Here is a 12,494-nt window from a genome sequence, read left to right on the forward strand (position 1 = left end):
TAAGGCAAACACAAAAGGACAAATATTGTATGGTCTCACTAATATGAACTAAAATGCTGAGTAAACTCATGGAGGCAAACTCAAAAGTATAGGTTACTAAGAGTTAGAATAAAAGTTGAGAAAGAGCCAGGCTAGCATATACATGACCCCATGTAATACTGGAGAAAACCAAGCCTTTCAGGGATTTCTGTGCCATATGGGAAAGGGGTAATATCACTCCCTCCACTCGCTAGAGAAAAGATACAATTTAGTATCTATCTTTGTGCTATGTCCAATATGGCAAGGGGGTGGTAGTGCATCTAAGCAGATTAATGGTTTGAATAGTGCTTCTAGTTCCTTTGACTTATGTGTACTGTGTAGGTGGGCATAAATTTTCTTCAGCCTAGCTATAAGATGTAGGGATGCTGAGGGATGTCTGAAAAGATAAGAAATGTCACACAGCACAGATATTTCATGAACAGAGGCAAATATCTTGAACCACAGCTTGTATCTCTGGATGAAAGAAAGTGCTCCAGCAGGTAAAATATTTTCAAAGAAAACCTAATATACTCTAGTCAAAGGCCAGAATAGGTAAACATCTTTAGGTAAAAACTAACATGGACCAGAGGGCTCCTTCTCTATCACCACAAGATGACTCATATCTCCTTATGCAGGAGAAACATGAGAATAGGAAGGAATCCTACGAGACTGAAAATTTTCTCAAAATAAACCATTTAAGCTATGATTTTAGTTTGTCTCAAAAACTAGATTGACAGACAATAATAGTCAATATTAATTATTCCCCATCTTACTGGCTTATCATCCAACATTGTGGAGACTCTTGGGGAAAATCACATCAATTTCAGGAAATAATGATACTACATTTTCTTTGTACTTGCAGTGGTGTGGGCAAATATATACTCATTAAAAACAACACATTGAGAAGCAGCTGTGGCTCAATCAGATGAGCTCCTGTCTACCACATGGGATGCCCTTGGTTCACATCCTGGGGCCTCCTTGTGAAGGCAGGCTCACCTGCATGCTGTGGAGGGCCACCCAGCCTGCAGACACCACCGAGAGCCAACTCAGCAAGGTGATGCAACAAAAAAAAGAAGGGAGACTAGTGAGAACACAGAAAAACCCACAGCAAATGGACAGAGAGCAGACAGCAAGCAAGCCGCAAGGGGTAGGGGAAATAAATAAAATACAGACACAGAAGAATGTACAGAGAATGGACACAGAGAGCAGACAGCACACAAAAAGCTGCAAGGGGGCAGGATTAAAAAAAAAAACACATTTAGCGCACATTTCAGACAAGCAAAGAAATTCCTGGGAAGTTTTTACTATAGCCTGGACTGGTTTCAGAGTCTTTTCTTGCACTGGTCCCATTCAAACTTGGAAGACTTTGTAAATGGGTTGAAGTAGCACACTCAAATGCAGAATATATTGCCTCCAAAATTCAAAGAAGCTTTTTAAGCCCACTAAAGAAAAAAATTTTTTTCTGGTAAGTGGTGTAAGGTGGGGCAACTTGTAGTTCACCTTGGAGGGGATCTCTTGACATGCTCTATACCACCGAACTTTGATGACATTCCCAGATAAACAAAAGTTCATTATCACAAGACCAATCTTACCACCAATGCTAAAGGTCCTTCAGACTGAAAGGAAATGACGCTAGAAAATGGATCAAAGCAGCATAAGAAATAAAGTCCTCCAGTAAAGATAAACATAAGAGTAATTATTTTAAAAAAAGAGTAATTATAAATGCCAGTACTCTTTGTGATGTATTTTAATTATGTAATTCCACTTCTTTCTGCTTACAAATGCATAAAGTATAATGATAAATTAATGGTTTTGGACATACATTGTATAAAGATATAATTTGTAACAAAAATGGGGGAATGGAGTGGTAAAGGAAGAGTTTTGTGTATGCTATTGAATAAAGTTAATATCAAATCAAATATAATTTTTACGTAGTTAGGATGCTAAATTTTAACCCAATGGTAACCAAAAAGAAAATACAGTAAAATAGACCCAGAAAGAAATGAGATGAGACTCAAAAACAAAAAAATAAATAGGGAAGTAGGCATTGAGTCTTCAGAAACGTTATTGAGGTGGTGAGCCCTGAATTTTTGTGCAATTTTTCTTCTACCTCAGGTATGCAGGAATCACAAGGCATCCCAAGTAATTTCTAAATTTTCTCATCAGATACAATCACCATAAACTAATCATAAAGTTATCAGTGTGGTGTTTTCTGGGAATCAAAGGACTTTACCATTAAAATTAAAAGACAACTTAATCAATAGGAGAAAATATTTGGAAATCACATATCTGATAAGGGTTTAATATTCAGAATATATAAAGAAATCTTCAAGTCAGCAATAAAAATACAAACAACCCAATTAAAAATGGGCAAAAGACTTGAACAGACATTTCTCCAAAGAAGATATACAAATGACTGCAAAGCACATGAAAAGATTTTCAAAATCATTTAGCCATTAAGAAGATGCAGATCAAAACTACAATGAGAGGCAGCGGACATGGCCCTAGTGGTTGAGTTCCTGCTTCCCACGTGGAAAGGAAAGAGTTCTATCCCCAGTGCCTCCTGAAAATAAACAAACAAACAAAAAAACAACAAACAAGCCAAAAAAAAAAAAAAAAACCCAGCTCAGGAGAGTTGATGTGGCCCAGTGTTTGAGCACTAGCTTCCCATCAGTGAGGTTCTGGGTACCTGGCCTCAGTACCTTGAAACAAAACAATGTAAAAACAAACAAACAACAACAAAGAAACTGCAATGAGAAAGTATTTCACTACAGTGGCTTCTATTAAAAAAACAACAACAGGAAATTACAAGTGCTGAGTGGAGTGCAAATACATTTGTTGTGTGTGTATGCACATTCTGGCAGGCACTCCTTTCTCTGCTGACAGAGTCCAGTTTTGTTCAGGTGTCATTAGGTACCCTTGATCCTAGGGAAGATAGACTTCCTATCCCAGCTCCAGGGAAGCATGACTGGACTAAATCAGTCAAAGTCAGTCAAGGTCATCTTAGTCAGCAAATGATGGAGTGGTAGACATGTAACTAGTTCTAGATTATGAAGGGAAGTAGAGATTATTGACCTCTTCGTATAAAAGACAGAGCCTTGTAAGGTAACATATTGAGGATGGCAAAACTGAAAGCACTTGGGTTAAGAATGAAAATGTGAGGCAATGCACAAAACTGGAAACTGTGTACCTCCAGAATTTTTTTCATGAGATTACATTTCTTTAGAGTTTAAACTACTCTTATATCGATATTTTGTTTCTTGTAGAAAAATAATTTTAATGGGTTTTTGGGAAATGACGTCATACTTCAGTTAGATTCTTAAATGAACTGTGGCATTTAAATCTTAAATACCATGCATTTAAGTTAAATAAAGTCACAATTTACCTCGAGAGAAGAGTGATATTTCTCACTGATGCTAATCCATAGAGCAGTTTTTCTTTTTCTTGAGCCAATGAGGTTTTCTGGTATTGCTCAAGAGTGTAGTTCCATGAAGTCTCATTACCAGAGTTCTGCATCCCATACCGATACACCAGAAGCCTGAGGTTTACAGGGAGACTAGAAGAAGAAACAGTGTTTCAGAGATTCTTTATCATTTCTCCAGCTCAAGGTCTTCTAGAAATGAAAACATGGTGAACGGTCACCTTCCTGCTCCATTTAGCCACTGCTCAAATCTCTGCGATGCACTGTTCAAAGCGTCTGTATCTCCCATCTTGCATGCGAGCCCTAACACCGAGGCACGGAGCAACCTTAGGAAGCAAATAAGCACAGAGCTTAGACCTTTAAAGCTTTTCAACAGGCCTTAAAACACACAAATAAATGTTAATGAATTTTAGTTTTAAAAGATAATAACTTTGTGAGGTGGTCTCCGGTGTCATCCCATGTCAGAGAATCTGCAATGGGTTTCACTTGACGTTGGAAGTATTCCTGAAATAAAGCATGATGTAAAATGAGTAATAATTTACTCTTTATCAACAGTCTCCCATTTATTATAATCTAAGACCCCCTCTTTTTATCTTAATTTTTCTCCTAGTTCAGAAAATTCTGGGCCAGTCCTTAGGAAAGGTATATATTTAGTTCTTATTGCAATGCAATTTTGCTTCAGTCCTGAAGATATGAACCATCCTGGATCTTTGTCTTTATCTTTTCATAAAACTTTGGATAAGCCCCTTTCAACCTCCATTTCTTAGTCAAAATATGTAAAATAATCACACCTGTCATACTTACTGCGGTAAGAAAATGGTTCAAGTATTGCTGAAGTAATAGCAATAAACAATATTTGTGTACTGCCTTAGGATTTACAAAGGTCTTTTATTTTATCTGCTCCTCAGTATCCTATTACCATAGGTAGCGAAGTCTTTCATTCCCGTTTTACAAAAGGACATTAAAGGTCACAAATATGTAACCACTTATCTATGCTCTTTCATTTAGTAAGTGGAAGAGCTAGAGATATGAATCAAAATTTGTCTAGAATTATGTGTCCTACCAAAGTGCTATAGAAATATCGAAGCAAAAACGAATGCTTAGAATGACAATCTTACGACAAAATCTCTCACTATAGAAATAGCAGTAGTATGAATAAGTAAATATAACGTTACATTTTGGTAAAAAATAAATTTATTTTAACAGATAAATCTATGTAAAACAAGATCTGTTTAGTATTTATGGATAAAACGTTGCTATTTTAGTATTTATGGATAAAATGTAAAATATTAATTATCTTATTCCTTCTAAAACTAAAATACCTCTAAGTGGTATCCTGAATCACAAGAACTCACACAGTGCAAGATGAAAAGAAAAGGTAACATCTCTTGCTTTGATTATTTGACTCATTGCATTTTTCTTTGATTTCTCTTGGCAGACAAATACACCTTTGTGTTCCCCCAGGCACTAGCTCCTTCTCCCAGAAACTTTCCTATTCTACTAATGGATAAACATTTACTTTCATAAAATATCATGACATTATCATCACCTCAATCACAGGATATAGTTCTTTATCATCTTCAAACATGCTAATGATGTAGGTTATTGCTGAAATGACTCTCTGCCATGGTAAAAAATCCTCTTCCTTTTTGAGATACTTGGTCAAGTTCAGAGGCACTTTATAATCCAGAAGTTGAGCTCTGAGGAAAAACACACACACAGTTAATTAAAACCATAAACTGTAGTTTCCATTTGACTGAAAGGACTAGTATGTGGATCATACTATTGAATGTTAATGAGAATTCCTTTGCTAAACAATCAAGGAAATGCATTTATCATTGAAGGCCAATCAAAAATGTTTGTTCAAAATGGTACATTAATGTGTTCATACATACAGTAATAAGGAGGAAGACAGATGTACGTTTGAAAAATCACTATAGCAAAATTTCAGCTCAAACAAAAGCTATTGAGCTGTTCAGTTAATCTTGATAAACAGTAACTTTTAAATTTTAGGTTCACAGACTGGTTATAATATACAAATGTATCAGAACAAATGTTTACCACTGGGATTATTTGCATTTGCACATTAAGAGGAAACACTAACAGTAGTCAGCAAATCATGAATCCTTAAAATATTCAAATGAGACATTTTACACTAAAACATCTCCTTTTTAATATATTTCCCAATTATCTTGGTTAAAAAATGAATTTTTTTCTTCTAGAAATTATGAAGATATTGTAGACATTTCAAAGTTGAAAGAGATCAATTTTTCCCATTAGAAATGATGCTAGGACCTTTTAAAATCATGTTTTCAGGAATCTGTTCAGCTTCAAATTTTAGCCAAGCTTTGGAAAGAATGTCAGATGGAAATCCTGTTTCAAATTACATTTTGAAAGTTTTATTTTTAAATTATTGAATTTGGGAATACTAATACATTAAGTGGCATTATGTTTGAGGTCATTTTATGAATGAAGAATAAAGTAATTATGCCTTGATCTCTCCTTATAGTAATAGGTTAAGAATTTGATTAGAGGATAAACTAATATTGGAGAAATAGGTAAGAATAAAAATATTTTGGCATCAAATAATATGTACTAATTAGGAACAATACAAAGATTTTGTTTGTTTGTTTGTTTGTTTGTTTTAGGTGCCAGGGCCAGGGATTGAACATGGGACCTCGTGAGTGGGAAGCCAAGTTGATTTTTTCCTTTGATTGTTTATTGTCTTTGTTTTTAGGAGGCACTGGGAATTGAACCCAGGATCTCCCATGTGGGAAACAGCTCTCAATTTCTTGAGCCACATCTGCTCCCCATTTTTCAGTTTCGAGAGATGATTTCTCTGTATATTTCCTCAGTTCCTGATCTAATTTAGAATGCTTTATGTTTTAGAACATTTAGCATCTCTCAATAAAAGTATAAACAAGACCAAGAAATGGAATGTTTTATGTGAGATTGTTAAGTAAAAAGTGGTAGAATACTGTCTTGCATATGAAACTTAATTAAGAATTTTCTAATTTTAATGATTTTTTATTTTCCCAGGTGAATAGAGCAACAACTATGCCCAGTTAGGATTTTCTTAGGAAACTTATGAAGAATTGTTGTTGCTCTGAGGATCAAATTGGAGAAGAGAGACTAATGAAAGTTTAGGAAGAGTAACCAGATTCTTTAACTAGAAGCCAAGTAGGCTGCACAGTTTAGTAGGTGAAAAGATTAAGAGGATGGGTCTTCCTTACAAAGCCTAGAAGAACTGGCTAATTGGGTAGCATCAATTAAAGTAAGAAGGAAACCCAATGATCCAAAGGTTAGGAGCTCCTATTTATTATTACGTGCTATTTGTGTGGAAAATCAATATCCTATTTTAGGGCCTTATTTTTCCAATACATTTGATAGTCATCCAATAGTCCTACTTTGGTTCATGTTTTTTCTTCAAGTCTGGACTAGGAATGATTTTTGGCTGATTAATATCACAAGGATAATATTTTGAGATTAAGCTAATGCATTTTCCACCCCCCATAAATCATGTTGCTCTGCAGCAGCTACCCACTGACTCAGTGGCATTTGGTGCTTCAAAGGAAGAATATTATTATTTAGAACCATGACCTTCAAATTTAAAATGCATGAGCATCACCTAGAAGATTTGTTAAAATAGATACTCTTGGACCCCACTCCCAGAGTTTCTGATTCAATAGGTCTAGTATAGGAACCAAGAGTTTGCCTTTTAAACAAGTTCCTAGGCAATGCTGTCACTGTTGGTAGGGTACCACACATTGAGAACCACTTATTTTTAGAACAAAGGCATTTATATGGCCCTTCCCAAGTCCTCTGAGAGTGCTGTGTTGGCTCACAGCTTCCCTCTTCTCCAGAGGATAGCTGTTGGCCAAGCATATCCATCTTGCCCAAGAGTTTTTCTAACCCTCAGTCCTCCTCATTAATTGGCTAATTGAGGAATACAGAACACTAGCCTGCTTCCCTCAATTTGGACCAACTCCTTGGTAAAATTCATAGCTTCCTAGTGGATCTGGCAAAGCTTGTCTCCAGCTGAGACCACATCCTTGTTCAGCTGTTCCCCCTAACCTATCCTACATCTCTCATTTCCTATCTCCTGAGAGTACTCTTTCAATAAATCACTTGTACAAGAACCCTCATTTCAGACTCGACTTCTTGGTAACCATCCTAAGACACATTCACAATCAACTTTGGGTCTCAAACTTGATTTGTTAATTCCATAGACAACCAACAGTTCTGAAAGCCAGACTTTCCTGGTATTTTCTTTATTCTTTCTTTTCAATCTGAAGAACTCCCTCTAGCATTGCTTACAGGGTGGGTCTAGTGGTGGTGATCTCTCTCAGCTTTTGCTATCTAGAAATGTCTTAATCTCTCCCTCAGTTTTGAAAGAAAGTCTCGCCAGATATAAAATTCTTGGTTGGTAGTTGTTTTCGTTCAACATTTTAAGTATTTCAACCCACTGACTTCTTGCCTCCATGGTTTCTGATAGAAACTGGTTCTCAATCTAATTGAGACTCCCTTGTATATGACAATTGCTTTTCTCTTGAAGCTTTAAGGACTCACACCTTGTCCTTTGCATTTGACAGTTTGATCAATATGTGATGGTGTATATTTTTCTATCAAGTGTTCTCTGGGCTTCTTGGATGTGCATATTTACATCTTTTACTAAGTTTAGGATGTTTTCTTGAATATTTTTTCTGTCCCTTTCTCTCTTTCTTCTCCTTCTGCGACCCACATAATGTATATATTGGTATGTTTGTTGGTGTCCCAGAAGTCTTTTAGGCTATTTTCACTTTTTAGAATTCTTTTCTTTTCTTTTTTTTTTTTCTGCTCCTTAGCCAGACTAATCTCAGTTGTTTGGTCTTGGAGTTTGCTGATTCTTCTGACAGCTCCAAAATGCTGTTGAAACCCTCCTGGAAATGTTTCATTTCAACTATTGTGATCTTCAATTTGAGTAGTTTTGTTTAGTTCCTTTCTACCTCTTTATTGAGACTCTCATATTGTTCATTCATTGTTTTCCCTATTTCCTTTAGTTCTTTTTCTGTATTTTCCTTCAACTCCTTGAGCATACTGAAGATCATAATTTTAGCATCTTTGTCCAGCATATCCACAGTCTGGTCTTTGTTGGTGTTTTCTGGATTTTCATCCTCTAGCTTTGGATGGGCCATCATTTCCTGTTTCTTTGTTTGCCTTGTAATGTTTTTTGTACACTGCACATTTTAATATTTTAAAATGTTAACTCTGGGTATATTCCCTGAGATGTCTGTTTCTTGGTTTTGTAACCAGCTGGTGATATGACAGAGATTTTCTTGAGCTTCAGCCCCCCTATCAGGAAGGTCTGCCCAAAGTGAATGCAAATTCAGGGTTCTCCTTGTGTTTTCTGGGCCTGTGTTTTGTCTTGAGCTTGTGTTTGCCAGTGACTTAGGTGTTCTGATGTTTACAGGAGTTTGAATGTCCCCTCTTTTTCCTAGGAAGTAGACCTTCTCCCTCTTCCAGGTATTCCACTGCTGGGCTTAAAACAAGTAAGTTTTTCCACAGGCCATCCACCTCAATTGTTTCTTTTTTTTTTTTTTTTTTTTTTTAAACATTTTTTATCCATGCCCCCTCATTGTTTGCACTTGCTGTGCCTGTTTGTCTTCTTCATTTCTTTAGGAGGCACCAGGAACTGAGCCCGGGACTTCCAATGTGGGAGGGCAGTACCTAATCACTTAAGCCGCTTCCATTCCCTGCTTTGTTGTTTCTTTCATTATGTTCTTCCTCCTGTGTGTCTTGTTGCTTCATCTTGTTGTGTCAGCTTGCCATGCCTGCCTGTCATGTCAGTTCACTGTCTTGCCATTCTTCTGTAGGAGGCACCAGGAACTCTGCTCCCTGCTTTATTGAGTCTCTCATCATGTTTTTCTTCTTGTGTCTCTCGTATCAGCTTGCCATGCCTGCCGGTCACACCAGCTTGCTGTCTGTTTCAGGAGACACTGAGAATCAAACCATGGACCTCTCACGTGGTCAGCGGGAGCTCAATCACTTGAGCCACATTTGCTTGCCTTACATTGCTTTGATTGACTGAAGCTGCTTTTGCCCAGAGGGAAAATTCTGGGAGGGGAGGTATGCTGGACAGGAATTTCCCAAGTCTGGCTTTCCCAGCCAGAACAAGACCAGGAACCCACAAAGGGAACACTGGCCAGCCAGCAACAAGCTTTCCTGGGGAGGAGATGAGGGAGTGGCCAGTAATTGCACCAGGATCTTCTTTCCTGGTTCCCCAAAGCTGTGCTTTCTTAAGCTCAGTGAAAATATAGCCCTTCAACTATCTTCTGCACCTCTGAGGAAAGTGTGCCATCTTTAAGTATCTTCCTACCCACCCTCAGAGCCAGACCTCCAGGGATCCAAAGTAGCTAATCAAAAGTCGTGACCAGTGATTGGTCTGTGCCTACCCTGGATCTTGGGAAATGGGATTTCTATGTCTCTTTCTAGCACCAGCAAGTTTTGCCAGGGGCTAGACCCCACTGCTGCCTGCCATAAGATTGGGAACCAAGCAGAGAGAACAAGTTCCTGGTATTTACCATAATTTACCAGCTTTTTCCTCCTGCCCTTCCCTGGATGCTGTATAGTGTTCTTCTGGACCCCACGGTTTCAAAATTAGTTGATTCAGACAGTTTCTCCTGTTTAATAGCTGTTCTTGTGGAGGAACAGATTCCTGGCCCGTCCTACTCTGCCATCTTCCCACAATCTCCTAGCTTGTCTTTTAAGCTCTCTTCTTTGTTTGTACCTCACTTAGTGACCTCTTCCCTCACCCATGGACTTGCCAACCATCAGAGTTTGCTTTATTTTATGTTAGCCCCCACCCTCTTGACCAGCTCCAGCACCCAGTGGGCTACAGAGAACAGTATAAATGATTGGAAAGGAAAAAAGCCTACTGTAACAAGAGGACAAAAATAATTCTTTCTTGGTTTGGGCAAGGCCATCCTTGGCCTCTGCTCTAGAGTAAGATGCAAGACTATCAAAGTAGGAATTACATGGTTAAGAACAGGATTTGTGACACTTAGCTGATAACCCATCTGTCAGTCTGTGAAAGAGGTTGTAGAGGATAAAAGAGAAAATGAGGGCTTTTAGAGAGCACCACTATACAATGAGGGTTCTTTCCTCCATGCTAATCCTTCACAAGAAGTCTAGTATCCCAAGAATTCTACAGGATAAGAGAGTTGGTTAGCTAGTGGTCTGACCCCTGAGTGAAGAGATGAGACGGCATCTCTTCCCATACTTTGGGCAAAGGGGACATGAATACTTCCTATGGACCAGATTTGGATCAGAGGTTGTCACAGATACTGATCAAGAGGGTCCCAGGAGGATTGAGCAGACCATCACTGGACAAGGCTGGATGCCCAGGTGATAGAAAGAATGGTATCATGAGAGGCAACCAGATGGATAAAGTGTACTTTCCCACTTCAAAGGAACTGCAGGAGAATGATCCTTAGCAATGGAATGGGAGTGGGTGGGAAAAATCTCCTGAAACACCCTACAAGAAAAAAAGCCATCTTAAAAAACAGTAATGAAGTTTAAAGAGGACCCCAAAGAATCAGATCATCAGGATCTTTCTTCCTTTCGCCCACTATTCCTGTCTGAACTTGTTAGGGAGGATCCAGAGGCAGCTGGGTGAGTAAGAAGTAGAGGTCTCAAGTAGAGAAAAGGAGAGAAAATGCAGCAATACATTCCTAGTGCAGAGGGCCAGCTTGAAGCTGAGTTGGGGACAGAGAGAGGCTTTAAAAGAAGTTGGAAACGTTGATTGTTTTATTGGACTAGGCATTTAATGTGACTGTTTGGGGGACTAGAAGTGACTGGGTAAGTTTTTATTCCTTACTCTGACCAGGTGTTGTTATGGATTGAATTGTGTTCCCCAAAAAGATATGTTGAAGTTCTAGTCCTCTGTTCTTCAGAATAAGATCTTATTTGAAAATAAGGTCATTACCGATGGAATCAGGCAAGTTAAAGTGAGGTAGTACTGGCATAGGGTGGGTCTTTAATCCAATATGACAAGTATCCTCATAAAAAGAGGATATTTGGGTAGAGACAGAAGGACAGAGGGGGGAGATTGTCATGTTACAATAAAGGCAGAGAACACCAAGGATTGCTGGCAAGTCACTGCCAGAGGCCAGGAAAGGCATGAAATAGATTCTTCCCTATGGACTTCCAAGGAAGAAGGCCCTACTGAGACTTCAGCTTCAGACTTCTAGCCTCTGGAAAGATGAGACAATAAATTTCTGTTGTTTTAAGCCTCCGAGTTTGTGGTACTTTGTTACAGCAACCCTAGGAAACTAAGATAGGTGCCGAGCTGGATATTCTATCCAGCGCTAGTAAGAGAAGTAGCCCTTCTCATTGCCTTTGAAGAGACAGAAGGAACAAAAAATACATTTATTTCCTGATGCACCCATTTAGTTCAGCTAATTCAACAGACTAGTTGTATTTATTTTTGAGTATCTGAGGAGAACTATGTAAATTCTAGTCTTACCACTGGCATTTACCTATTTTCCCCTTAAGGTTTCAAATTGGTCTGCACATAGCCTTCATTAACTCTGGTCGAGTCTGTTCCTCTCTGACACCCATCTTTCTCATGTGCTTCAGAAGGAAATTGGCCCAGGTGATATCTCAGGTATTTTCCAGGTCTATTGTGTGATACTACATATTTTTGGTTTTACAAATTGGTTTTATTTCCTCCCTCTCTTCAAAGTTTTATGGGACTATGGCCAAGAAGCTGAGAAAATGTGAGAAAGTCTTTCAATTGTGTGAGTTATTTGCTTGATGCACAGTTTCTCAGACAGAGCTATTCAAGAGGCTATCACCTCATCTTTGATCTGAGATAAGAAATTATGGAGATGTAGCAGTTTGGCATTGTTTATGAATTCCAAAAATAGTTATTGGATTATGTTTGTAAACTGGTCTGTCAGAAGTATCACTTTTAATTGATTAAATTATGATTAGGACTTCGGGCCACATCAGTAGGGTGTTGAGTCCTGCCCCTTGGTGGGTGGGGATTCACAGAGAAAAGACATGGCAAAGGACA

The 12,494-nt window shown here is 38.2% G+C and overlaps 1 protein-coding gene across 1 annotated transcript in view; it reads right to left on the reverse strand.

Annotated features, from left to right (window-relative positions):
* Positions 1-12,494, reverse strand: part of ENPEP (glutamyl aminopeptidase) — a 117,912-nt gene that overhangs the window by 21,564 nt on the left and 83,854 nt on the right. The window contains exons 14-17 of the mRNA XM_058294092.2: positions 4,989-5,139; positions 3,870-3,943; positions 3,661-3,765; positions 3,404-3,574 (exon numbers count right to left, since the gene is read on the reverse strand). Coding sequence (XP_058150075.1) covers positions 3,404-3,574; positions 3,661-3,765; positions 3,870-3,943; positions 4,989-5,139 — 501 coding nt within the window. The remainder of the gene's footprint in view (positions 1-3,403; positions 3,575-3,660; positions 3,766-3,869; positions 3,944-4,988; positions 5,140-12,494) is intronic.

Source organism: Dasypus novemcinctus, chromosome 1 (assembly GCF_030445035.2).
Source record: "Dasypus novemcinctus isolate mDasNov1 chromosome 1, mDasNov1.1.hap2, whole genome shotgun sequence".
Taxonomy (NCBI): Eukaryota; Metazoa; Chordata; class Mammalia; order Cingulata; family Dasypodidae; genus Dasypus; species Dasypus novemcinctus.